The 25676-nt window shown below is 46.3% G+C and overlaps 1 protein-coding gene across 3 annotated transcripts in view; it reads right to left on the bottom strand.

The window, feature by feature from the left end:
• Positions 1-251: 251 nt before the first annotated feature.
• Positions 252-25676, bottom strand: part of AFAP1L2 (actin filament associated protein 1 like 2) — a 111035-nt gene continuing 85610 nt past the window's right edge. The window contains exons 6-19 of one of the 3 annotated variants that reach the window (XM_067537038.1): positions 20240-20445; positions 18819-18998; positions 16270-16359; positions 14954-15038; positions 12515-12619; positions 11264-11475; positions 7736-7881; positions 7160-7262; positions 5538-5750; positions 5265-5454; positions 4216-4380; positions 3440-3633; positions 1869-1991; positions 252-989 (exon numbers count right to left, since the gene is read on the bottom strand). In XM_067537038.1, coding sequence (XP_067393139.1) covers positions 963-989; positions 1869-1991; positions 3440-3633; positions 4216-4380; positions 5265-5454; positions 5538-5750; positions 7160-7262; positions 7736-7881; positions 11264-11475; positions 12515-12619; positions 14954-15038; positions 16270-16359; positions 18819-18998; positions 20240-20445 — 2039 coding nt within the window. In that variant the 3' untranslated portion in view covers positions 252-962. Of the gene's footprint in view, positions 990-1422; positions 1992-3439; positions 3634-4215; positions 4381-5264; positions 5455-5537; positions 5751-7159; positions 7263-7735; positions 7882-11263; positions 11476-12514; positions 12620-14953; positions 15039-16269; positions 16360-18818; positions 18999-20239; positions 20446-25676 lie in introns of those variants that run through there. The other 2 variants (XM_067537036.1, XM_067537037.1) reach the window with 2 other exon arrangements.

Genomic DNA, 25676 nt, shown 5'->3' with positions numbered 1-25676 from the left:
ATGGGCTCCTCTCTCATTTTATAATGCACATGGCTGTGCAGCCCTCCTAGCTAACCTCCAAAACTCTCCTAGTCTCAAACAAGGCTCTGGCTGTTTTTGACACTGCTCAACATTTTCATGAATTCGGGCTGTTGCCAGCAGCTTTGGGGAATCTCTCTTTGCACTAGGCTACCACACTCCAAAAACATGCAGCTCGCAGAGGTCTTCTTTGTATGCTGGTAAATGAAAGGCTGTAGCAGGCTGGGATAATGGTGGCTACATAGTTCCTAATCTCTGCCTGTTATTCTAAGACTTGACTTGTTCTTGGCTAAGGAGTATTCTTAGCTACCCCTTGACAAGCCTCTGTGCTGTCTTCCTCTGCATGGCTAATGCCAGCTTTCCTTTCTCTTGTGCATGTTTCACTTAGTGGTAGAATGGGGTTTTCCCAACTTCTGAGTGATGGGAGAAGCTGATGCTGTGCTAAAGGCTAATGCACGTACGCCTGCATGAGCAATAGCATAAGGCTAGACGGAGGGAGGGCTGAATTACCCCACAAGATTGGAAAACATAGGCCTTTCAAGAAAAGAGACCCCCCCCCCCCCCCCCGAATCTGCTACTAAGGGAGTTATCACTACTAGAGAAACATTAATAATGCAACGATAAACTTCAGAGTAGAAATACACACAACATCCATCTGTACAGTAACCTTCTTGTTTACATCAGTCAGGTTAGGAGGAGGATGCAAGGGTTGCCATTTGTGTTATTCTCAGCCGTGCGATGGGAGTGGGCTGGAAAGAAAAGGATGGTTTCTGATGACGTTCACAGTGTGTCTCACTTCTTCTGAGCAAATGGCACAGGATGGGAATAGGGGACATGGCCGTTTGCCTCTCTAACCTGGACCTTTAGCTACAGATGACTGAATCCTCTGGTCCATGCATGGGCAATTGCAGTCTTTTTAGTCCAGCCTTGAGAACATAGTCCTCCTAGCTTGTTCCTTTTTTCTCCCATTCCTGCCAAACAAAAAACAAAAACCCTCACTGAAGACAATTCTGTCCCAAGTGCTCCAGAAAGGAATCGAATGAGGTACACATTCATTAGCAGCTATAGTTAGCGAGAAGAGCTCTGTGTAGCTCGAAAGCGTGTCTCTCTCGCCAGCAGAAGTTAGTTAGTCTAATAACAGGTGTTACCTGCCCCACCTTGTCTCTCTAGTGTTTGTAGGGCTCTCTGCATTCCTAGATGGCCAAATGCTTAACAGAGGCTGCCGAGTATCTTTAACCCCCACACACAGAAGTGCCTGCTGAGAAAGGTTAAATTGCTGTCCGAAGATCATGCAGTGAGTCGAGAGGGAAGCTGCTCCTGTCCTATGCAGACAGCCTGACCTCACCTCCCCACATGTCCTTCAAAGATTACACAAGTAGCTGAAGAAGGGAATGTTTAACTGATTCATTTTTAAGGCTTGGGTTATTACATTATGCTGCCTTCAGTATGCCCAATACTGCTCAGCTCGGCTTGGGTGTGTAAATACAGACCGTGTTATAAAAGCCCCAGGAAGGGAGTTAAATTGCAGTTTGCATCTGGATGTCTTCGTCTTCTGACACCTGCCAAGGCAAAGCCATTACCAAGGCTAATCAGCTCTGAACAATGCACCACGGCTGAAGAATGATTCTTATTGGTGCCCGTCACAGGTCAGTTATTAAAGCGAGGCAATCGCAGTCTGCAGCCACTGTCCAGTGCTGACAAGGCAAGACTTGAAACAAAGGGTTGTGAAAGAAGAAAATGGAACCTAATGACGCACGCACGGTTCAATGAGCTGCCAAGTGTAAAACAGCTGAGTATACGCACCTATTCCAAGGGGATTAGTTTTGCTTCCTTGTTAAACTGTGCCTTACCTTAGCTTTCTGTAGAACTGTCCCTTTTCCTGTTACCATGACGGATAAAGGCCTGTTTTTTAAAGCTGTTGCCGAATTGACCGGGGAGTTCTCTGTGCTATTTGCTGGGCTGGCCATTTTTATCTGTATTTACAATAAAAGTAATGGTCAGGATGCTGATCATGACGATTTTGTGTTGTTAAAATTGTCTCATTTCATTAGACAAAGTGGTTAACTATTTTCTAGCAGATGGCTAACTCTAAAACCCCATTCCTGCTGAGACATCAACACAGCTCAGTAGTGGTGGTGCAACTGCAAGGGAATGGACATGAGCATCACAACATCCAGATGCAAGCTGGGGATTAGTTGTGTGAAGCTCAGTTCTTCATGGGTAGGTCCCACTGACCCAATAGGTGTCTTTTGGTCCGTAATTTCTGTATTGATCAACCCAGTACACTACGGCCCACCATGCTCGTTGGCCTCAGCCATCAATACAGACAAAGGTTTCAAGATGGGATGGACACAAGCTGCCAAGTTTGGCTCTAATGAACTTAGGTGGTTACTGGACAATCATTTTTGCCATATCTCAGCTTCTCTCACTGTCCCTAATGTAGCCAGTCTCACACTGCTGTGATGGGGAACGGAGGCGCAGAGACTTTTAGGGCACAGCCCCTCACAAGATGTTTAGGCACCTCCCTCCCACTGAAATCACTGAAATCTAGCCACCTAAATCCCATTGTGGGTCTGGGCCTACGGGAGTTGGCCAAGGTCATGCACACAGAGGCGACACATAGTTGGGGGGGGCGGGTGCAATTTTTAATGGTTCGGAGTACACCAAACAGGTCAAGTCACGGCCCCCGCTGGATAAGCCCTTCTGTTACCCTGCGTCTCCCCTCCCAGAAAGTAGCAGTCCCTCCCAGCTCTTGCTCCTGCCTCTCCTGGTGGGTGCAGCTCACCCGACTGGCTTGGCTCCGCTCTGCCAGCTGCAGCGTGGCATGAGTGGGGCAGCTTCAGCCCCGTGTCGGGAAGCTGGGTGGTTTTCCAGCTGTGGCTTCCAAGCCCCCGCACCCCTCTGCTGGGGGCTCCTGACATTTGCACAGGGAGCCAGGGTGGGGTGGCTAGACACAAACACCAGGGTAGGCGCCCTGCTAGCAAGTCTCAGGTGGATGTGGAATTTGCCCCTTTCCCCCCATGCAGCTCCATTGGCCGAGCTGGAGGGTCACAAAAATGAAATAACATAAATCCTGGCAGAACTCTGGGGAGAGGGGGAGGTATGTGACCCCATGTTCCCCTCCTTACCCCATGTGTCGCCTCTGCACACACAAAGCCTGAGGCAGAGCAGGTAATTAAACTCGGGTCTCCCGAGCGCCCAGCCAACACCTTTCATCTATCCTCAGCCACAGCGCAAAAGTGATGGGATCTGGGCTTCAGGTTTGGGCCTATCCCTATTTCTGAGGCTGCAATCCTGAGATTATGTAGTAGTAACTACCCTCCAGGAGATGTAAGGAACTTCAGTTCCCCAGAGCCAGGCCTTGATTAGCCGTTCCCCGCCCCTTTGCTGGAAACAGCCCACCGTTTAGCATTGCATGTACTTTGGGACTTGCGTTCTCCAGGTGTGTGGTGTCCACGGCGGTGCCAAGCGTCACCGGGCCAGACTCTGCTTTCTTCAGGTTCTCTTTCACTGCCACAATGTTCAATTCCAGGTCAACCCTCTGTCGCTCTTTCTTTTTGCACTGCTCCTCTATTTCCTTCAGCTTCTTCTCCACGTTAGTCACCAGGCTGTTATCTGCAGAAGGAAGCACAAATAAATACATGCTCCCAGGGAGCCATGGGGATAACTCTGCTACCAGATTGCCTGTGCCGCTCTTAATCGGGCAAGAATGAGACGGCCAGTGGATTTCATGCATTTGGCAGTAGACAGAATGTAAGAGAAAGTAATTACCTATGTACTGACCGCTGTAGATTCTAATATAGGAGGATCTGGGCAATTGTTTCTCAATAATTAGATTTGCTAGGATGGGACAGGTTGGTATGTGGAAAAGAGGACTTCTGTGATGTTGTGAGAGAAGAAGAAGAGTGATTGAAATAAAAACATATTGCTGTATAGTCAGGTGTTCCTTGTAACACATAGAGCATGGTTATGCCTCTGGCCATCTCATACCCTCTCTGAGGCCCACTCAGTAGCAGGAGACACTGTCCAACACGCTCAGCCTATGAACTTGGGTCTCCCTGGTGCCAGGCTACCTCTCAACCACTGGACCCATCCTTCCTCTTCTGCAAAAAGGGCCATATTCCACTCCTGATTGGCAGAGCCTTGGTCTCTTTCAGCACCCCACCCCTCTGAGCTGAAATTTCCCTGGGTCCCTACCTGTGCAGCTAGCTAACGTTTCTTTCAGTTCCCGTCTCTCCTTCCGAAGTTGGGTCAGCTGAGACCGGATTGCCTCCTTTTCCTTCTCCAGCCGCTCCTTCTCCTCTGTGTACCGCTTCACCTCAGCCTCCATCCTGTTCTTGCCCAGTTTGGTTTCTACAGGCACTGCAAACACATCAGCAAAGCCAGGCTTAGCCATGGAAGAGGCTAAAGGGAAAAAGTTCTCAGATCCTTCATGTGTACATGAAAGAAAAGCAAATCAAACTGCTCCAGAAAGTAATTAGAACTATGCAGCTTCAGTGCTATAATTTGAATTAAATTCTCAGACACCCCTGTGAGATATTAGCTCCATTTTAATACGGGGGAAACCCAGTCCAGCTGGGTGAAATTTTTCAGCCAAAACTGAAATTTTTCCAGAGAAAAATACAGTTTTGGTGACCCTGAAACATTCCCTTAATTCATGTCAGTTTTGCCAAATTGTTTTGGTTTTAAAAAAAACCCAAACCTTTAATTTTCACCTTTGTATTCTCTCTCTCCCCTGCTTTAAGCAAAGGTGTTGAGACCAATCCACCATCTCTCACAAAGGCAATCTGCATTTTTCCCGAGACCACTCCCTCTTGCCAACATTTCTGCTTTATATTATTGACACATGCCAGAGCCAACGTTGCAAGCGTCCACTGCAGACCCACTTTATAGATTTGGCCCAGGTTGGCATTGTGTGTCCAGAACTCATCAGCATGCATATTTGATTCTTTCTTTTGCCTCCTGCCATGCCTTGGATCATTTGAGCCACAGCTGAGGGCACCCAACAGATGAACCATTTTGCCAAAGATGGAGGGAGGAAAAAGCAGTGACCCAAGATGAAATGGCGGCCCAAAGGGCCCTGAAAGGTCAGGCCCTTAACTCACCACTAGCAGATGAAAAACAACTGTAAGATCAGCCAATTTGGTTGGGTGTGCAGAAAACTTTCAATTCTAGCAGTTGGATAAGTGCTGGACTTTGTGCACCCATCCACTATTCCCTTTGGCAGCATAGTTTAGTAGACCCACCTGTATTTGCCACCTTGGGCCATTCCACTTTTTCTTTGGGTGCTGATGCTAACTGTGGACTGGCCATGACTGTGGCGGTGGCTTTGACCTCAGGACTGTTCTGGGGGAAGGCGATTTTCGGCTGCTGCATCTGGATCTCGACAGTGGCTGTCTGTGGTGGCAGCTCTTCTGGCTCCATCTCCTGAAGTTTCTGTGGAGAGAAAAATGTTAGGAAGGAATTGGCAGTAGGAACTGATCAACTGATGAAGTCTGCCACTGGTGTCATTACAGCACCTGATCTGGGATTTCCATTGACTGTCTACAAGACTCTGTTTCCTCAGCCAATAGGGGTCTTTCTGTTACATTGTCCAAAGATGGAGAACTTGGAGGTGAATGCTGTGCCTGTGTCCTGCCACTGGAGTGCAGGAAGGATTTAACTGGGGTGAGGTCTAGATACACTCTGTCCTTCTCCTCTTCACATTTGGTTTCACCTTGGGCTATTTCTTCCTGCAAAAGAGAAAGTATTATCTGAAAATAATCCTGACTCAACCCTGCTGCATCCAGATCAACAGGCTCAATCTCACTCTAGGAAGCAACAATGTTGCCTTGAATGATTTGGGGTAATATTTACACAAGCGCCTATGTGACTGAGAAGTCTAAGCCCCAAAGTCCCATTGAATGCCAATGGACTTCGACTCCTAGTAGGATTTAGGTGCTTTTGAAAATTTTACCCTCTCTCTCTCTCTCTTTTTTAAAGGAATTTAGTGCTAGCAAAAAGTGTTGGCCTGAGACCCATAGTGAATGAGTATCCTCAGGTCTCATCACATGGGACGGGACAAGACAAACTTCTTCACGCTAAGTAAAGAGCCACTATTCATTCAAGAGACAGTCTTCATGGTCCTTTGGCCATTTCACCAGTTGCAATGATGTGTTTGTTTGCCAAGGTTCTAGATGGAGACCACCAACCCATTGCACTCATGCCAGTGAACAGCTGTTAAATGACAACAGTTTTCAATCATGACCCTTCTGGGCTGAATTCAAAGAAGCAAGCAGTGAGGAAAGCCTCCATATCCCACTAACAATCTGCTAAACCATGCAAGTCCAAGTTATTGCTTTTGAATAAACGAACTGGGTAGGCAGATAGGCACACTCAGCGGGGAAGAAAGGGGAATTTTCCTGAAAGATTTAGCAAATTTCCGGGTGGTTTTCCCAGGGAGCAAAGGGAGTTTGACTTTCACTGGATGCTTAACTGCCCTTTGAAAATCTCCCCTTGCATTGCTGAAGCAAGCCTCGGCTGTTCAGTTAGACACCTCTGTAAGGAGAGAGGTCTGCAATTCAAGCAGCCTTTAGCCCTGAAGTATTCTGCTGCTCTTCTAGCCCTTGAATAGATCATAGCTGCAGGGCTGCCATCTAGGGGCCACAGGCTTCAATGCAATTAGTTTTCTAAGGGTATGTCTTCACTGACAGTGGAAAATTCGCCGCCCTCAGATCGATTTATTCGGATCGATTGAGCGGCAGTAAAGACCTGTCAATCGATCCGGAAGCCGATTCAATTGAACCACCTCCTCAAAAGGTGTAGCGCTGTGTCGACGGGTACGCAGTTCCCGCTGGCGCCATGTAGTGGAGACGGTGCAGAGAAGAGGATTTAGGAAGTCGACGTAAGTTACGCAAGCTACTCTGCGTAGCTTGCGTAACTCCCGTCGACTGCCGCCGAATTTCCCCGTAAGTATAGACCTGGCCTAAGAGTGTGTGCTCTAAGGATTGCTCCCAAGTGTTCAAGAGGCAGATCGGCATCTCCGCTGAATCACAACAGCTGAAACGTGACTCGCATTCTTTCAGCTGCTCTGAGAAAAGTGATAAACAAGTGTCCCAAATAGCAGAAGGCTGCTACCATTGTAAAGCCATACCAGGCTCACCTCCGGCAGTTCCACGTCATCGTAGAGTTCCTCCTGCTGGGTCCTTATCTTCGGCAGATTATCGATATAGGTGTTGGGCTCGCAGTACTTCCTTTGCATTAAGCTGTAAATACCCAAGGTGACATGCTTTCAAAAGCTGCAGGCGCCCCCGTTCCCACTCCCAGCTCGGAGTCTGCATGTTGCACTTGGAGCCTCCAATCCCACCCCTAGTACTGGGCCCTCCAGAGTCTGCCCGCCACACTGACTCCACTGCCGGGGGATCCTCTGGGGCAGAGGTAGGGTTTGCTCCTCAGTGCAATCCACCGTCTCCTTGCCTTGGTCTCACTTGTGAGCGACAATGGAGGGAGAATGAACACCACTGCCTTCCCTAGTGCTCAGGTAAGTGTCTGCAGCTGAACCTCAGAGGAACGTGATCAGCTGATCTTCCTTTGAGGTCAAGTGCACCACATGTCACACACCAACCTCCAGCCGAGGGCCGGACTCCATTCTCCTGCCTGATACCTCTCATCAGCCACAACTGCCTATAAGATAAAGGAATTGTCTAAAGCCAAAAGTGCTGCCACAAAACTGACTTACAAGAATGAATTCTTTGCAGCGCTCACGATGCAGGAAATCCTGTCAGCATCCACATAATCATAGGTAAAGTCTTCTGGGTCCGTTTTCGAGCCTGACTCTGATAAGAGGAGGCCCAGCCAATGGCCCATTTCCTCAGAAGACTTGGCCTACAATACAGCCAAAGAAACAGATTGTTACGGCTTTAACAGCAGCTTCCTAGATGCTTAATATGCTTTAGATGGAAAGGTACGTTGCAGATTTACTGCAGTCCGTTGAGATAAATAAACTGCAATGCTTCATCAATTTATGAATGAATTAATCAAATTAACAAGAGATTACGGTCCCACGTGTAGACTTTAGATTTGTATTTATAGATTTATATTTTAAAGTAAAGTATTGCTAAAAGCAGTTCCTCATTTACCTCCCGATCAAAACCTGTGTTCAGGGATCTGAGCTTACCCTGTTAGAGTAGATGAGATCTCAGATGCTTATAGCCCCACCCTTCCTGGACGCTTTCAGGCAAACCAATTTTAGAGAAAAAACAACCAGAGTCCTGTAGCACTTTAGAGACTAACAAATCTAATCTTTGCAGGCATAAGCTTTCCTGGACTGTAACCCACTTCATCCGATGTAAGGAATAGAAATCACATAGGAGGTACATATATACATATCCAAGGGTAAGTAACAACAATGGGGAAGGTAGATAAAAGCAAAGTCCATTCAGTTAGAGTAGTTGAGGCCTATTCACAACCATTGATTAGGAGGTGAGAATGTGTGAACAGTGACAATTACTTCTTGTAATGAGAGAACCATTCCAAGTCCCGATTCAGACCCAGTTTGATTGTGTCAAGTTTGCAGATGATTTCTAGCTCAGCAGTTTCTCTTTGAAGTCTGTTTTTGAAGTTTTTTATAGACGTATGGCAACTTTCAAGTCAGTGACAGAGTGTCCTGGGAGATGAAGTGCTCTCTGACTGGTTTATGGATGTTATTATGTTTTATGTCTGATTTGTGTCCATTTATTCTTTTGCATAGTGACAGTCCGGTTCGGCCAATGTACATGGCGGAGGGGAATTGCTGGCACATGATGGCATATATTATATTTGTAGATGTGCAGGTGAATGAGCCCCTTATGATGTGGCTGATGTGGTTAGGACAGTGATGGTGTCACGAGAGTCGATGTGTGGGCAGAGCTGGCAATGGGGTTTGTTGCAGGGGTAGGTTCCTGTATTGGTCTTCTTGTATGGTGTACGATTGCTGCTGAGTATTTGCTTCAGGTTGGGGGGCTGTCTGTAAGCAAGGATAGGTCTGCCTCCCATGGCTTGAGTGAGTGAGGGATCATCTACTAGGATAGGTTGTAGATCCTTGATGTGTTGGAGAGATTTTAGCTGGGGGCTGTAGATGATGACCAGTGGTATTCTGTTGTTTTCTTTGTTGGGTCTGCCCTGTAGTAGGTGACTTCTGGGTACCCGTCTGGCTCTGTCAATTTGTTTCTTCACCTCTGCAGGTGGGTATTATAGTTTTAAGAATGTTTTATGGAGATCCTGTAGGTGTTTGTCTCTGTCTGAGGGATGGGAGCAAAGCCGGTTGTATCTTAAGGCTTGGCTGTAGACAATGGATCATGTAATGTGTCCAGGGTGGAAGCGGGAGACATGATGATATGTATTGCGATCAGTTGGTTTTCAGTATAGGGTGGTAATAATGTGACCAACCTTTATTTGTATTGTAGTGTCCAGGAAGTGGATTTCTTGTGTGGACTGGTCCAGGCTGAGGTTGATGGTGGGGTGGAAATTATTGAAATCCCAGTGGAATTCTTCGAGGGACTCTTTCCCATGGGTCCAGACGATGAAAGTAATTGTCACTGTTCACACATTCTCACCTCCTAATCAATGGTTGTGAATAGGCCTCAGCTACTCTAACTGAATGGACTTTGTTTTTATCTACCTTCCCCATTGTTGTTACTTACCCTTGGATATGTATATATGTACCTCCTATGTGATTTCTATTCCTTACATCTGACGAAGTGGGCTACAGCCCACGAAAAGCTTATGCCCGCAGAAATTAAATGTGTTAGTCTTTAAAGTGCTACAGCACTCTCATTGTTTTTGCTGTACACAGACTAACACGGCTACCCCTCTGGAACAATTTGAGAGGAAAGCCTGAATTTTCTGTATTTGACCAGTAGAGGACAGCGATGAGACTTTCAAGATTGCTAGTGTTAGGAGACCTGCGCAAAACTTGAATAATGAAATCTGTAGGGTCTCTGAAAAGGACAAGTTTCAAGAGGACTCAGGCTGATTTATGGTTTTGGTTGGGCCTGAATCAAAACCCTATAACCCAATATCCACTGACCATTTTCTGAGGTGCATGGGAGGTTTGAAATCTTAACCCCAACCCAGATCAGAATTTTGAAAAAGGCCCATATCTTTGTAATGAAACACACTGAAAGCCTCCTGAGGTCCCTTCCACCCTAATCTTCTATGATTCTCGTCAACAGCTCAAGCCATGACTCATTGTTTGGAGTATTCATGGTTCAGATATGAATTCTGCAGCTCAAGACCATCTCCAGTGGAGAACCCTGTGGGAACTCATGGTTTCAGATGGCTTATGGCTTCCACCTGAACCACTGCAAAACTGGGCAGATATAGCTGAGTTTTGCTGCTTGAACCCATCATTTCACAGCAAACAAAGCAAAACTCAGGGTGGGAAAACTCATGTAAATCAAAACTGGATAAAGTTTGCACAGACCCCTGCTAACAAAACTCTTGTAGAGCCCTAAAATTAAGCAGATTTTTGTTAAATCGGGCAAAATGTGGAATCTATATTTTGAGCTTCAATTCTCCCCCTACCTCCCAACACAGTAAAATTAGTGCAACCTTCTAGTGCTGCCTGGAAACCAATCAGTCAGCTTGGACCTTAACTGTGACACTGATGAAATTCAGTTTCCCCCCCGTTTACAAACTGCTGTTATCTTTTCAAGCACCTCTTTAAGCTTCTACATCTGCCATCAGACAAATGGCCTATGATTTACTGGGCACCTCAGACATACAGCGTGATTGGTCAGCTAAACAAAACACCTTCGGACTGTGGGGCAGTCATTTCAAGTCCATTGTTTAGCTATAAATATTCCACCCACTGGAAAATCCAGGAAATAGCTCACATTGTCCTCCTCCTCCTCTAATCATGCTGATGTCAGAGGGAACTAAGATTAGAGATAAACAGGTCGGGATACCAGCAAGTGAAAGTAGCAGCTCTGCATAGGTTTACTTGTGCTTTCTGGGCCAAAATTTAACTAGGGGAAGTCAATGGAGATCCTGGCCTTTTAAGATTAGTGTTTTTCATAATATGAAGAAGGTTTCTTGTTTCCAGTTAGCAGCAGCCCTAGAGACGTAACATTATCTCTGTCTTGCAGCTAAAGAGAGTTATTCTGCAGGAGCCGAATGCTATGCAGTTGAGTTCGTGCTGCAGGCAATAGGAATGTTTATGGCAACCAATGTATCCTTAGCTGATATATCCCAACAACTTCCAATGAGAGACATATACCAACCGTACCTCTAATTTGGCTAGTTCTTCCCCATCGTGCAGAATACGGAAAGAATAGAGATGGTCAGGGGTTGGGTCTGGAATAATGTCACAGCCCACCAGGCTCAGAGGTTGCTGTGCAGATTTACTTTTGTTCTTGTCCTGGTAGAAATGGAGGTGACCATTTTTTATGTGACACCAACGGGATCTCCACTGGGTGTTCACAAGTACATTCAGGTAACCTGCAAGCAAGCACAGGCTGGCTTAGTAACATCTTCCAGCACGTTGGGACCGCATGGGAATCACATGCACATCTGAAGCCTCCATTGGGCCCGTATGTCAACAGATATATGTTCGGTTGTTCCATCGGTTCTAAGGTTTCTGGGTTAAAAGGCAGAGGGCTCACTAGACATAGGTTAACAGTAAGGATTTGGAGCCAGTTTTTGCTGTGACATGCATCCTGGGTGGAAAACTGCTCACACTTTTACCTTTGGAATTCAAGCCAGGTTCAGAGCTGCAAACAAACTGTGGATGATTAGGCTTTGTCTACACTTAAACCGTGCCACTGTAGTGCTTCTGTGTAGACACTCACTACAGCAACGGGAGGAGTTCTGTACTCTGGTGTAGTTAATCCACCTCCCCGAGAGGCAGTAGCTTGTTCAACAGAAGAATTATTCCATCAGTTTAGAACTGTCTACATTGGAGGCTAACTATGTCATTCGGGGGTGTGGATTTACGTTTTCAGTGTGGACCAACCCTTAGGCTACGTACAGTAACTTGCGTATCTCCCATCGACTTCCTAACGTCTACTTACCACGGCGTCTCCACTGCGCTGCGCCAATGGGAAATGCTCTCCTGTCAACGCAGCACTACGCTACTTGACGGGGGTGGATTTACAGAGTCGACTTCCTGGTTCGATTGAGTGAGTCTTTACTGCTGCTCAATCGCACCCGCAAAATTGATGCTGTGCTGCTGGCAGTGCAGACATAGCCTCAGTCAAAGCTTATCCAAAACTATGGGGCCCTGTCCCCCCAAAGCTTTCCATCCCCCACAAACCTCCCCCATTGAATGCTCAGGAACTCGATATCTTATGTTGCTTTCTGGGGAGAGAAACACAGAGGTCTTCTACTTATATCTGTGATGTTTCCAGGAGCTGATGGCTGGTTGGCAACCCCTCTCTTGGATCATCCTCCATGCTGCTGCTTGCTCTTGCAAGCAGAATTATCTTTGGGGGGCGAGGCTCCAAACATGTTTCATGGTAACATCATTCTGGAGACTTACTGGAAGTTTCCAGTGCCCTCTCTGGACTCTCCAACAAGCTGGATTTTTTTCTCCCCAGGTTCATCAGGTTGCTCAGTTTTAGGCCCGTTGTGCCCTTCTTCTTAACTAACATAAGCAGAGAGAAAAGTACAGTATATAAGTGATGCTGTTGGTATCACAGGCCAGCCATGCTAGCTGCCTTTAAAGCTACCCGTAGGACCCTCATTCCAAAGTAGCTGGTGGTCAGATTTTTAAAACCTAGAATGTCTCTCAGTGAATGGCTAAAATGAGCAAATAGTCAACAAACACATTACTTACGCTAGGTCCTTCCCATAAACAGCACAGTCCATGCACACCAACTGGTACAGCAGTGCAAATCGCACTCTCATGTGCACACAACAGGCCAGAATGTGATCTACGTGCCACATCTGGGATTTCTGTGGCCTCCATTTCTATAGTATCTGGGCTCCTCGCAGCCTTTCTTTTTTAATGAATTTATCCTCACAACACACCCGGGAGACAAGGAAGGGTCAAAAAACGGCAAGACTCATGGAGGGTAATAGCCAGATTTGTAAAGGTCTTTAAATGCCTGAAGATGCAGATAGGCACCGAGTAGGGTTTTCAAAAGCACATAGGTGCCCAAATCCCCTTAATGGTAATGGGAGTTAGGTACCGAGGAGTTTTTTAAAAATCCCTAACTGGCCCTCAGTGATTTACCCAGGTCCCTACAGGAAGTCTGGCAGAGCTGAACCCAGGTCTCCAGTCCCAGACTTGCGGCCTTATTACTGGTATAACTGCAGCCCTCGGAGCTCCAGTCCTGGACCAGGAACTACTGTTAGGGATACGATTTTGCCACGGTAAAAGTGTGTCTAATCTCCACAGCATCATGCTTAACAAATAGCTCAATTCACACGGTGGCCATGGCAACCCTGTGGATCTGACTGCCAGGCATTACTAGTTCATTGGCTTGCTTTGATCCAGTCCTCTCTGAAATGGGAGTAGGTCAAAGTGAACAAACAGTTAACTGGAGCTTGATTTATGGGGGTGGCTGTCCCTGCCTCTAGCTCCCTCTACCCTGCAGACTCATCTCCCAGTGCAGAACCCCTAGAAGGGCATGGGCCTTGTCGTCTGTCCTATATCCTTCTCATCCCTCAGGTCCTCTGTGGTGATCGTTCCTCTTCTCTGCCTTCTTTGCCCCTTGTAGATGCCCTGGCCCTCTCTTCCTCTAGCCCTGACTCACCCAATCTCTGACCACCCCCAGCCTCTGACCCCGGCTCTCCCCAGCCCGCTTTCCCATTTCTTTCCCCAGCCCGTCACTGGAGGAAGATCAGAACAATCTCTGCCAAGCAGCAGGCCAGGGCACCGGGCAGGGCCTCTCACTTCCCGGGATCCCCCACTGAATCACTGAGCCCAGGCAGCAGTGACTGGTAGTAACCCAATGACTGCTGGGGAGAGAGATGGGAAAGGCGGCTGCGTATTGGGCGTCAGGGGACCTAGAAGGGGGAAAGAGGGCAGAAAACGGGAGCTGTCACCATGGGGGTTCTGGGGAGGAGGGAGGCAAAGAACCAGCTCTGCCTTTTCCTGCACTGGAGGGCAGGGGCAGGGCTAGAGCGTGTTGATTGGGTGCAGAAGGCCAAGGAAAGGTCGGGATTTTAAGGGGTAGTGGCAGGTAGCTGGAGGAGGCAGCTAACCAAAATGAAATAATGAATTGTTCTTGTGGACCCAGCCGGCGCAGATTTCACAGTGGAGTTGAAATCCACAGCAAAATTCATGAGTTCCATGACGGCGGTGGCCACCATGACAGAATGATATCCCTGCCCGCTGTGCTAGGTGCTGTACACTGCTAGCCCTAACTCCTTGGCCATCCTTCCTCTCCACCTGTCCCTGGGGGGAAAAAAATGGAACAAACCGTAATGGAAATGAATGTGTTTACAGCTTTCGCCCTCCACCAGATCGTTTGGGGTTCATTGTGAGTGCTGTGGGAGTGGCAGGTGATCTGCAATCAACTCAACAGAAACCCATCCATGCTTGATATTCAGCTTCTCCCCAGTGTGACAGTGCAGGGAACGAACAGATGAATCCTCTCCCCGCTCACGCGGAAGCCAATTAGTTCCCCTTCCCCCGCCCAGAAAGCAGATTGAGCTAATTAGATCATCCGATTGGCGGACTGGCTGAGCTAAAACGACAATTAGCCCATCAGCCTGGAAGGATAAAGAGACATAGGAAGGAAGTCTGGGGAGGCTGGAACAGGGATGGCTGAGCCCCAGCTCACAGAGGCCTCAGGGAAGGGAGAGCTCTGCCACGCAGATGATATCGTAAATAGACCGGTGGTGGTGTTGGTGGAGGGAACTCAAATAAATAGCCCTGTGAACATAGAGTCAGTGGAGTCTACGGTTTCCGTGGGGCAAGAAGACAGGAGCGAAAGGGCGTCCTGTTATGCCAGACAATGGTTTCTTTTACCATCTTTTGTTTCGGTGGATTCCTGGTGGCCGTCCGTGCTGCTCCCACTCTCTGATGCCACAGAATGCCTCTCAGAGAACTCCGCCTGTCAACAAGGACCAGACGTGAGTGCCACGGGGCCACAGCAATACATTATTAACACCACGCATCGGCCAAGAATGTCTGTGCTGGCAAAAATCCATGGATGGGGTCTCTATGCTGGTCAAGGGAAATTTGGGGAAAGCAAGGAAACAATTATGGGAACAAGGTGCGGACATCACAGAAGCAAGCAATGAAAAGTCACGTGTCCTATGTAGCAACCAAGGCACATTTGCAAAGCCAGGTCTCTAAATGTGTGGGCCCTATACATCAGCTAAGGATCTAGCCCAGTGGTTCTCAACCTGCGGCCTGTGGGCCATTTGTGGCCCAATCAGCACACAGCTGCAGCCCATGTGACCTCCTCAGGGCCATACAGGTAGTATTGGATGCAGCCCACGATGGCCAGGTTGAGAACCACTGATCTAGCCTATACTGTGTGCTTTGGAGGCCCATCCACTCCTGTCAGGCATTCAGTTAGAGCCCTTTCCCCTTTAAATCATAGGCCAAGACATTTAAATTTTTTTTTTTTAAATAAATATTTTCCTAAAAGTAAGAGGGGATCCATTGCCACCTTTTTTTCCATTCATCCATGCTGTGTCCCTCACTGTGGTATCTGGACATCGCTTTGGCTTCACTGTGCTACCCTGATGACCAAATAATGGAGGGTCTCCAGTTCTGAGTGTGCCGTTGTGGCATTGCTGCTGGGCCCCGACTCTCAGCCAGCCACCTTTGTGCTGCTCCGTAGACTGTTTCTTAAGACTCCCAACCTGGATTTGTATTAGAGATAGTCCCAGGCCTCAAAGTTTGATTCTGGATCTGAAACAATCCAAGCTTTTGGAGAGCTTGGATGCAGGTAAGTCATTATGCTAGGGTCCGGGTAGAAACATAGGTCCTGGCACACTGGGTCAGAGCAATGGTCTGTCCAGTCCAGTGTCAGGTCTCCACTGGACACTTCTGTGGAAGGAGCAAGACCTGCTGCAGGTGGCCGTTCTGGAAAAATAGAGGTTAGCTCATGCCCCCTATGTATGTAAAGGAAAATGAATATTGTTCCAGTAATGCTTCTTTCAGCAGTAAAGTGGGTTGGTTGCATTAATATCAGTCTCAGCCTCCTTCCTGCCCAGATAAAGTTACTGTACTGGTGTAAGAGCTGCATGTTTTGTATTAAAGGAATAGGGTGTAAAAGAAAGATGTAAAGCATTGCACGTCAAATATCACCTCTCTAAAGATATAAGCCATACCTTGAGGTAACTGTGACGGTGGGAGTCTGGAATGTATTGGTTTCCTTCACCAGATCCTTCAGACTGAAGGCTGCTGGTCTCTTGGATTATCTGCGCAGAGAACAAAGCAGCAAGAAGTGAGTTGTTAAATTACCAATACACAACATCTGCAGAGGTATGCAGAACCTTCACAGCAAAACTGAGCACCATGCAAACATTCACCTAATGTTACAAACCTGGGCCTCAGACCAGCTTTGTCAAAGGGCTCATGAATGTAGGCGCAGCAACCAGTGAAACTGGAACGCACAGTGACCAAAGCTGGGACCCGTGGCGAGCGAAACCAGAACTTGGGTTGGATGTCAAACCCCTGTGCGACTCAGTTTCGTAGGGTGCTGACATGAATGTAGGTGGAGCACGCCGTTTTGGCAGAATTTCTCTTTGAGGTTTTGGGTTCATTTGGACCGTAAACCGAAAACAAAATTCAGAAGGTGCTAGGCACTAGGGGCAAAATAAGATGACACAATTTGCATAAAATCCTAAGAACTGAAATCACTGAAAAACCCAGCACAAGGCACGTTTTTCAATAACTAAAGCCTCAGCTGGTGTAAATCATGTCACTCCATTGAGATACATTATGGAGAGTTACACCACCTGAGGACCTGGCCCATAAAGCTCAAATGAATAAAATTTCGACGGGCCAAATCCTGCCTTGACTTGACATACTGTGAGCCCAGTTACTTCAGCGGGGCTGCGCTGAGGAGAAGTCGGAGCAAAACCTGGCCCTCCGAACCAGTCGAGTGGGTGTGCTGAAGTCTGCAAGTGAACAGAGCTCTTCTGCCTCCTTTGCTTTAATCACTGATCTCTGTAAAGGTTCATTGTTCTGCTGCAGTTTCCATAAAACAAGCCTGTTTCCTGTACAGTCCTTGGCTATTTTGTGTTTGGGACTTTCTCCACAAAACATTCCCACACATTGTTACAGAGAGAGGCATTAAGTGCCCCTCTGTCTCTGCAGCATTTCCCATTAAACATCAATTAGACTGAAGCCGGGAGTTCAGTGCTCTCTTGCTGAAAGACCTTCTTTATTCTGGCTTGAAAACTTGGGCTGGGGAGGTCCCCCTCCGTTCTCCTACATACAGAAGGCAGCAGGGGTTTGCTGGGAGCAAGCTTGCCCTGGACATGAAAACGAAGTGGAGCATGTGTGTATGTGCTTGCAGCTGTGAATGGGATCAGTGTACATGAAAACAGCAGCAGAACGGGGTGTGTTCTCCAAGCAGAGCATGTGGGGATTTAGCTGCAGTAATGTCTATGGGAGTTGTACAGCTAAATGCCTATGCAGTGCATTGAATCCCTATGCGTACCGTAAAGGTATGTAGCCTCATACCCGCACTCTTTGTTCTTCTCCCCTGACACTCTGTGTCCCTCTCCTTCTCTCTCTAACCCCCTCCTCTTGCTCTACCCTCGCCCCTGATCAACATACCGTATATAAAATCCTAAAGGATCGTTTTAGATGCTTCTTTCCCTGGCAATGTATCCTCTCCCCCTCCCTTAAATTCAGACCCTGGTGCAGGAAGGTGGGGCTTTCCCATCTGATCTGACATTGCCGGCCACTCATGACAGACATCCCAACATGCACCATCTTCCAGCAGAACGAAAGGAGAAGTCCGGAGCCTGAAGTGTCTGGAGACGTGTGAAGAGCCCAGCGCTAAGAATCAGGGGGAGGGGCTGGAGAGGTTCCCTCCCGGCAAAAATGATTGCAGAAGGGTTAATGTGAAAAAGACAGCGTTTCACCTCGGTGCATCCAAGGACCTTCTGTATTCTTTTACTTCTTCACATGAGAAAACTGCAAGGAATAACTTGTTCACCAGGTTTCTCAGTGGGGGCAAAGCACAAGGGAGTGCTGAGAAGGCAGGAGTGAGGCACAGGCAGGGCCAGATTAACCCGTCACTGAGGGAATCACTGAGGCAAACATATGCTTCTCTCAGCCTGGTGGGAGAGGCAGCACAGAGGGGAAAACGGGGAGGGCGTATTGCAATGCCACCCACTCAGATTAGGCCGGCCACCCCCTCCCATCACGACGGAAGGCTGGTTGGACCCAACTTGAACGGGGCTGCAATCTCATGGGCTAGGCTGCAATGCCTGGAGCAGGAAACTGGGCTCAGTCCCATGCTAGAGGAGCTGCTGCTGTGGGACGGGACATGTTCTCAAAATACCACCCTGGGGCCTCCCCTCCAGGTCAGGATTAGGAGAGGAGGAGGCTGGTGTGGATGGTCAGCGCCCCTTCAATGGGGCAAAGAGGAGGTGGGGATGGACACTGACCTATGATTTTGATTCCCCACCCACTAATCTGGGCCCTAGGCACATACCTATTTTGCCTGTGTGTTAATCCAGCCCTGGGTATAGGAGCGCGAGCCCAGAGAGAACTATTGCCGGGGCAGAGCAGAATAAAGAGTACCCTTTTCCACTCTGTTACAATGGATTATTTTCCAGCTACTATGATATTGTCACCATGGTGTGATCACGTAACAAAAGACACGGGCGCTTGGGTTACAAAGAGACACAGCTCCACTCACTCTGAGCCACTGCTCTGCCTGGTCCTTGCTCTGCAGTCCTATCACAATCACATCTGCGTTCATCGGAATGATCTTCAGCTTGTGTTCTTTCTTCCTCACTTGCTTTTCCTTGTGGATGACACTGCAGCCAAGCAAGCTCACGTCAAGCTGAGGGTTGTGGTCCTTGGAGCTCTTGTAACACTGGGAGCAGAAGGAGAGAAGTAAAATAAGAAATTAAAAGCCAGTATAAACTCGACATAACCCGCTTCCAACCATCAGCACGAGTGGAGCACCTTGCACATCTGCAATAGCTGCACAGAACACAAAGAAGGCCCAACTCAGTTACAGCTGTCGTGTCCAGATGTTTTACACATACACACCACAGATATATGCCCATCTGCACACAGATTCATACATCAGAATCTTTCATACAAACTATCTCAAGAGGTTTTACAAGGTCTAAACAAAATTGGTAGGAGTAAAAGAACAGCCATGGGAGGTTGCTGTCAGAAGAGTAAGGAATAGAAAAAAATTGTTCCTGACTTGCTTATAAACCACTAGACCAGGTGTAAAATTGTCTAAAGTGCTGACATGCTTTAGGCACCTAAGTTCCCTTTTCAAAAAAGATTTAGAGCCCAGGGGTCAGATTTTTAAAAGTGTGTAGGGACCTACAGATGCACATAAGCACCTAGTGGGATTTTTAAAATTCTTCAGTCAGTTAAGTGCCTAACTCCCACTGATTTTCAATGGGAGTTAGGCACCTAAGCTGCTTAAGCACTTCTGAAAATCCCACTAGGCACCTACCTGTATCTTTAGGCACTTAAATACCTTTGTAAATCTGTCTCTAAGGCCCATTGATTTTCCATGTGATGTAAGCTTCTAAGTGCCCGAGTCACTTTGAAAAAATGGGGAACAAATAATGGGCTGAAAATAATGGGCTAGACAAATTCAGACTGGAAATAAGGTGCAGATTTTTAACAGTGAGGGTAATTAACCACTGGAACAACTTACCAAGGGTCATGGTGGATTCTCCATCATTGGCAATGTTTAGAACAAGATGGGATGATTTTCTAAAAGATCTGCTCCAGGAATTATTTTGGAGAAGTTCTCTGATCTGTCTTATATACAGGAAGTCAAACTAGATGATCACAATGGACCCTTCTGGCTTTGGAATCTATGAAAACTTTAACCCACATCATTTTCTAGAACAACTAGAAGCAGCACTGCCTTACCAGGCTATTTAGCCTGTATTCTATTGGCTATATGTTACTGAGTGGAAATCTTTGGGGAATTCCACATGGGGGTTAGGTGGGTATTTCTTAAAGCTTCTGAATTAAAATAAGACTCTCTGCCATATGAGTCCTGAGAAGCCACTTCCCCCTTCCTGTCTGAGAAAATAGGTTATCCGAGGCAAAAAAAATAAAAATCAAATGCTTACATACCAGCAACCTACTGTCCTTAATGACACACAGCTGTTTGGCCCACTGTCCCAACCACTTCTTCCTCCAGAGGAAAGCACAGATGCGGGCATCCTTCATCAGCTCAATGGTGGCTTCGGTGGATGGCCATTGGTGGGTTGCTGACTTCCCTTTGCTGATCTCTTCTTCATCGTAGGATTCATAGGAGCTGCTGACTGCTTCTCCGTCTTCTGTAACAAAGGCAAAGCGTATTTCTGGGTGGCAATTCCCGTTTGTTTCACACATGCTCACATCAGGCCAGGGAGGGTGCCCTCACAGCATGCCACAGTTAGAAGCAGCTCAGAGGCGCTGCCCATGGCTCACCTCCGTTGAAGATTTCCTAAAGCCATTTTCTTAGTGAATTTGCTCTCCAGCATCTGTTTTTTCCCTCCTGACCCAAACTGTTGCTTTAATATTTTGTGCCTGATATTCTGTCTTTGCAAATACTCAAAGGACACCCTCAGTTGGTTTCCAATTTAAGACCTTTCCTCAGATGTGTTGGATGTATTTTCCCAATGATATATTTTATATACCCAGCTAGAAGCCAAAGGTTTCAAACCTGCCAAGCAACTGCAAGCTATGTCCAGTCCCTGCCAGTCAGCCCCGGCCTCCTGAATGTAAAGTGAACTCTGCAAGGCCATGCAACAAGCCACGATTCATTGTATATGAGCGGTCATTCTACTGTCCGCTTTCTGAGCCAATGGCTAGATCAACTCAGCATGTAACGTATGGCAAGACATATATCTGAGATTAGGCACCAGTGAAGTGATGTATCATGGTGGCAGCAAGAATTATTAATAAATTGTAGCCTTAAATGATAGCAATTGTTTTTACGTTCAGTGTGAAACAGTATGAAACTGTCAGATACACTATTAATAAAGAGTGGGATTTCAGGAGCGCTTAACTCCGTTCACATTGAAGTCCAGGGGAGTTCTACCATTCAAATGAGAGCAGAAGTCAATGCGGACTATGCTGGAAAATTCCCCCCTATGCTGTATAGTGTGACCCAGCTCTGATGTATGTGGGTCATGAAGGTTTTCAGAAGGTAAAGATGGCTGGTCATTGGTGCAAAGTCCATTGAAGTCAATGGAGAGATTTCCCAACAGCTTCCATGAGATTTGCAAAAAAGACTTAGGTGTTCATGGAACAGATGTAAACTGCCAGCCCCCCGTCATTATTAATGGGGTTCACCTAGATCCATCAAAGGTATACCCCAAGATTTGTACACCACCTGTTTAATTAATGCATGTTCATCCCACTCAATGGAATTAAGATAGTGATCTCATTATGCTACTGTCATCAGGATTTAGTCGACTGTCCACTCATATGCAATGTTACCTTAGCACAGTAGACATTTTTAAGAGGAAACAGGAGAGCAAACAGAGAAAATAGTTGAAAGACTTTACTGTGTGATTCCTTGAAGCATTGTTCAGTAAGGTAGGCGTATTCATTTTTAAAAGAAAGTAACTCTTTCAGAAGCCACAGCAATGCTACAATATTGCTCCCAAAATCTCTTCGAATTAAGTGTTATATGATAGAGCCAACAGGTGATTAATGCAAAGAAACACTAATTAAGCTAAATTTCTTGAAAGGAGAATATCTACTTCAAAATTCACTGAATGCACATGGGTATCATGTTAATGGCCCACCATCTACCTGCCATCAATGGATCAGGTAGTTCAGGTTTCAAAAGACAATGACTATATTATTTTCCACTCTATAGCTTACCTCCTAGAAGACTGTGGAGCAGATCCTCAGCTAGTGTAAATCGGCATGGCTCCACTTCCAGAGAACTATGCCTACTTACACCAGCCCTGTCACTGGTAGCAATGACTTCATCAATAACAAGCCATGACGTTCAGATGCACTCTTATGAAAACTCTTTCTATATGGTATGCAACACTGATTTACAATGAGTGACTGTGCAAACTTCCAAATACCTCCCTCCACACCCAACGAATGGAAAAGTATCCATCCAGGATGACAATATGGCCAACAGTGGTGGTTGTCCATCCAAGCACTTGCTGGTGGTAACTAAATGGATAGATTGGGCAGGTGATCATCTCTGCTACAATGACAGTAAATAGAAAGACAATGTCAGAAGTTCAGGCTTTGAAAACATGCCATACCCATGGTTATTGTGGTTCTAAATTACTCCCTCGGTAACCTGCAACCCTGTCCTGGCTCCAGTGGCAGCAAGCCTACCAAGAATACCTCCATAGTCACAAGCAAAAAGAGAGAGAAAGCCACAGATGAATACAGAGTACAATGATTCAATCTCTTTTTGGCCATCACTCTTTATCTTTGTATTTAAGCTAATAACGTCCCATATTTAGAGGGAGCGAGTACATTTTGAATGAAACTTCAAATAGTTACAAGAATGATAGGACCAGCAAAAATTTTACATTAGTCCCCTCGAGCTAGGCAATTCCTTTTAAAATAATCATCAAAATTAAAATCAACTGGTGCAGATGAAATATTTCAGTCTGAATAATTATTAAATAGGCAGCCACACTGTCACTTGCATTCCCATTCTGTTTCTGATCATGTCACTCAGTTATGCAAATGCAGTGCAAGGGTAGACTGATAAAGATATAATCCATCTCAACACTGACTCAAAGCAAAATGGAGATCCTAGCAATTAATTAAAATGTAATGAAGGGCAATGGCATTTTCAGACTATGTGCAAAAATACTGCAGATGAAGGAAAGGCCACAGGACCCAACAAGCCCATCTCTATTAGGTTCATTCTAATTTATTCATCCACAATTTGTTAAAGTGTCTTTTGGCCCCACCCCTGATGCCACATGACTCTCTTATCTCCTCAGCCCATCTGGAGGATTTGCTTTGATGTCTCTTCTTGGCAACATATGTGTTAATTTTATTAGTGCTGCTATTCTTGTTTTATTTTATCACATTCATTTGTTCGGAGAGACGAGACAAATTAAAAAAACTCAGTAAAAGAGACCAACAGCGGCTCCCCAGCTGTCTATATCTTCCCCACTCACTAGGAAACTAGGATGTGTTCAGCTGAGAAGGGCTGGGAAGGCGGTGCATTGAGAGTGACTGGGTACATGATTCATCCTATTTCTGCAGGAAGCAAATTCCAGAGGCCTTGAGCCTACCACACACACACCTGGCCCTTCTATAACGTCTGCCCCAGGATCTCAAAGCACTTTCCATCACCCACATGAGGGAGATAAGTAACGTTATCCCCACTTTACAGATGGGGAAACTGAGGGACAGAGGGTCCAGGCTTGCATCCATTGAAGTGAATGGCAAAACTCCAACTCCAAAGGATGTCTAGGGAGATTGAAAGACAGAGCCAGGATTTAAACTTAGGTCTTTTTAATCAAGCCTTGTGCTTCAGCCACTAGACAACCTGCCCTCTCTTTCCTCTCCTACCATAGCTCCTCTTCTGCCACTTAATGACATTTCTTCTGAACATCATAATCTCATTCAAGATCCCCCATCCAGTTTATTTTTTTTCATTCATCTAAAGTAGCTGCCTCCAATGTGAACTGGTCAGAAAGAAACTCTCACTAGCGAGATTCTTGGCAACTTCTTAAGCTTTTGCTTTCCCATATAAACCTCCTGCAAAGGTGTCTGTGCAAAACACCTGCAAGGTGCCTTATTTATGTCTAGGGCAGGGATCAGCTGAAGCCTGCTGAGGAGCCAGGTGGCTCAACAGTTAAGATGCAACAATACTGTACATTCAGAATTTGTCTCAACCTGCATATTCCCATCGCAGTTCACTTGATGGGCCTGGTTCTTCTCTCATTTACACCATTTTATACAGGTGTAACTCCATTAAAATTATAGCATATCGGGTGTAACGCCATTAGTTACATGTGATCTCCACCAGCATAACTGACAGGAGAAGCTGGGCCTATGAACAAAAGGGATCCATTTAACAAAGAAGCCTTAAAACACAATCCAGAACAGCAACCAGCCAAAGTAGGCATCTCATCTCATACTGCAATTTTCCACATAGGACTTCACAGCTGCCCGTGTGCTACACACGGTGGCCATATGGGACTTCACGGCAAAAGAGGGAATAGAATTCAGAACCTTCCCCTAGCACTTGAGTTAACAGACAATCTCCCCCAACTGTTAGCACTACAGGGTCTGTGACACATAGTTGAACAGTTCGGATTCCATCCAGTAGAGGGAAGTTCCAAATTCATTGCTATTTTACTGTCTAAAGGTGCCTGGATTCATTGACCTGTTTGCAGGTAAATATTTGGCCTTACTCACATAATAGAGTCAGGAAAGACAAACAAAGCTAGCATCTGAAGGAAATCCAAAGAGCAGCTGATGAATAGGAAGGGGAACACGACTATCTAACAATGATGCACTACATTCTCCAACCAAGGATCTCGAAAGCACAGACCACATTTACTCATGATGAATAACACCTTATTCCACAAGTGGCCCCACAACAGATTTCACACACACAGTCAATGGGACCACCTGAGGAGCAACATAAGAAAGGGTATCAGAATACATTCAATTGTTCTTTATCAGTGAGCCTCACAACTCTCCCAAGATAGGTATTTTGAAGTATAATTATCTTAATTTTGACAGAGGGGGAAACTGAGGCACAGAACAGTTGCATGAATTGCTATTCAGTAACCCACCTCAGGAGCCCTGACTCCCAGTCCCCTGCATTTATGCTGTTCGTTGGTCTGTATGACACGGAGCACATTTCTCATTTGTCAAATGACAAACTAATAACAGCAGCCACTAGACAGCACTACTGGGAACTGAAATCTTATATTTCTGATGCTACCCCCCCCCAACTGTTTTGGCTTGTTCATTTACGCCTGCTGCCTACATAATCATTCACTAGAAACTTCTCGGAACTAAGGAGCCAGCACAGTTATTAGAGGCACTCCCTGCCAGTTCATATTCTTGTTCTGAATTAAATATCCTGCATTACCAAGAAAAAGAGAGATTTAAGTAGAATTCTAATTTTATTCCCCCCTCCCCCCTCCCGCACAAAAGGTTTTGTTGGTTTTATAAAGCTGTCTGAGTAACATAATCCAACTTAACTGGCATATATACAATATATAATACCTGGCTAAATACGAATAAGTTTGATGCACGTCCCTACATGCTGTGGTTCTCAGCATAATTGGACAACTATATTTTCCTATGTGTATGGCAAAAAAGTGTAACTATTATCTCACTGCAAAGGCCACTGGAAAACACCTCAGCATGGAAGATGCCCTCTGGGCTGAATGAGGTTCCAAAGCAAGTTGGAACTTGTGCTGGCAGATGGCTACACGGAGTCCAGGACACAATTTAAAACAACTAGAAAAGAAACAAGTAGTGTGACTCTCTTTCCTTTTCACCTGCTAGCTGATTCCCAAATTATCCTGGGGGATGAAGGATTCAACTGCCATTTTGCTTTGGTAGG

The sequence above is a fragment of the Emydura macquarii genome, unplaced genomic scaffold, assembly GCF_026122565.2.
Source record: "Emydura macquarii macquarii isolate MOO-44397 ecotype Brisbane River unplaced genomic scaffold, CSIRO-AGI_Emac_v2 contig_3692, whole genome shotgun sequence".
NCBI lineage: Eukaryota > Metazoa > Chordata > Testudines > Chelidae > Emydura > Emydura macquarii.
Note: the sequence above shows the minus strand (reverse complement) of the source record. Positions and strands in the feature narration are given on the sequence as shown.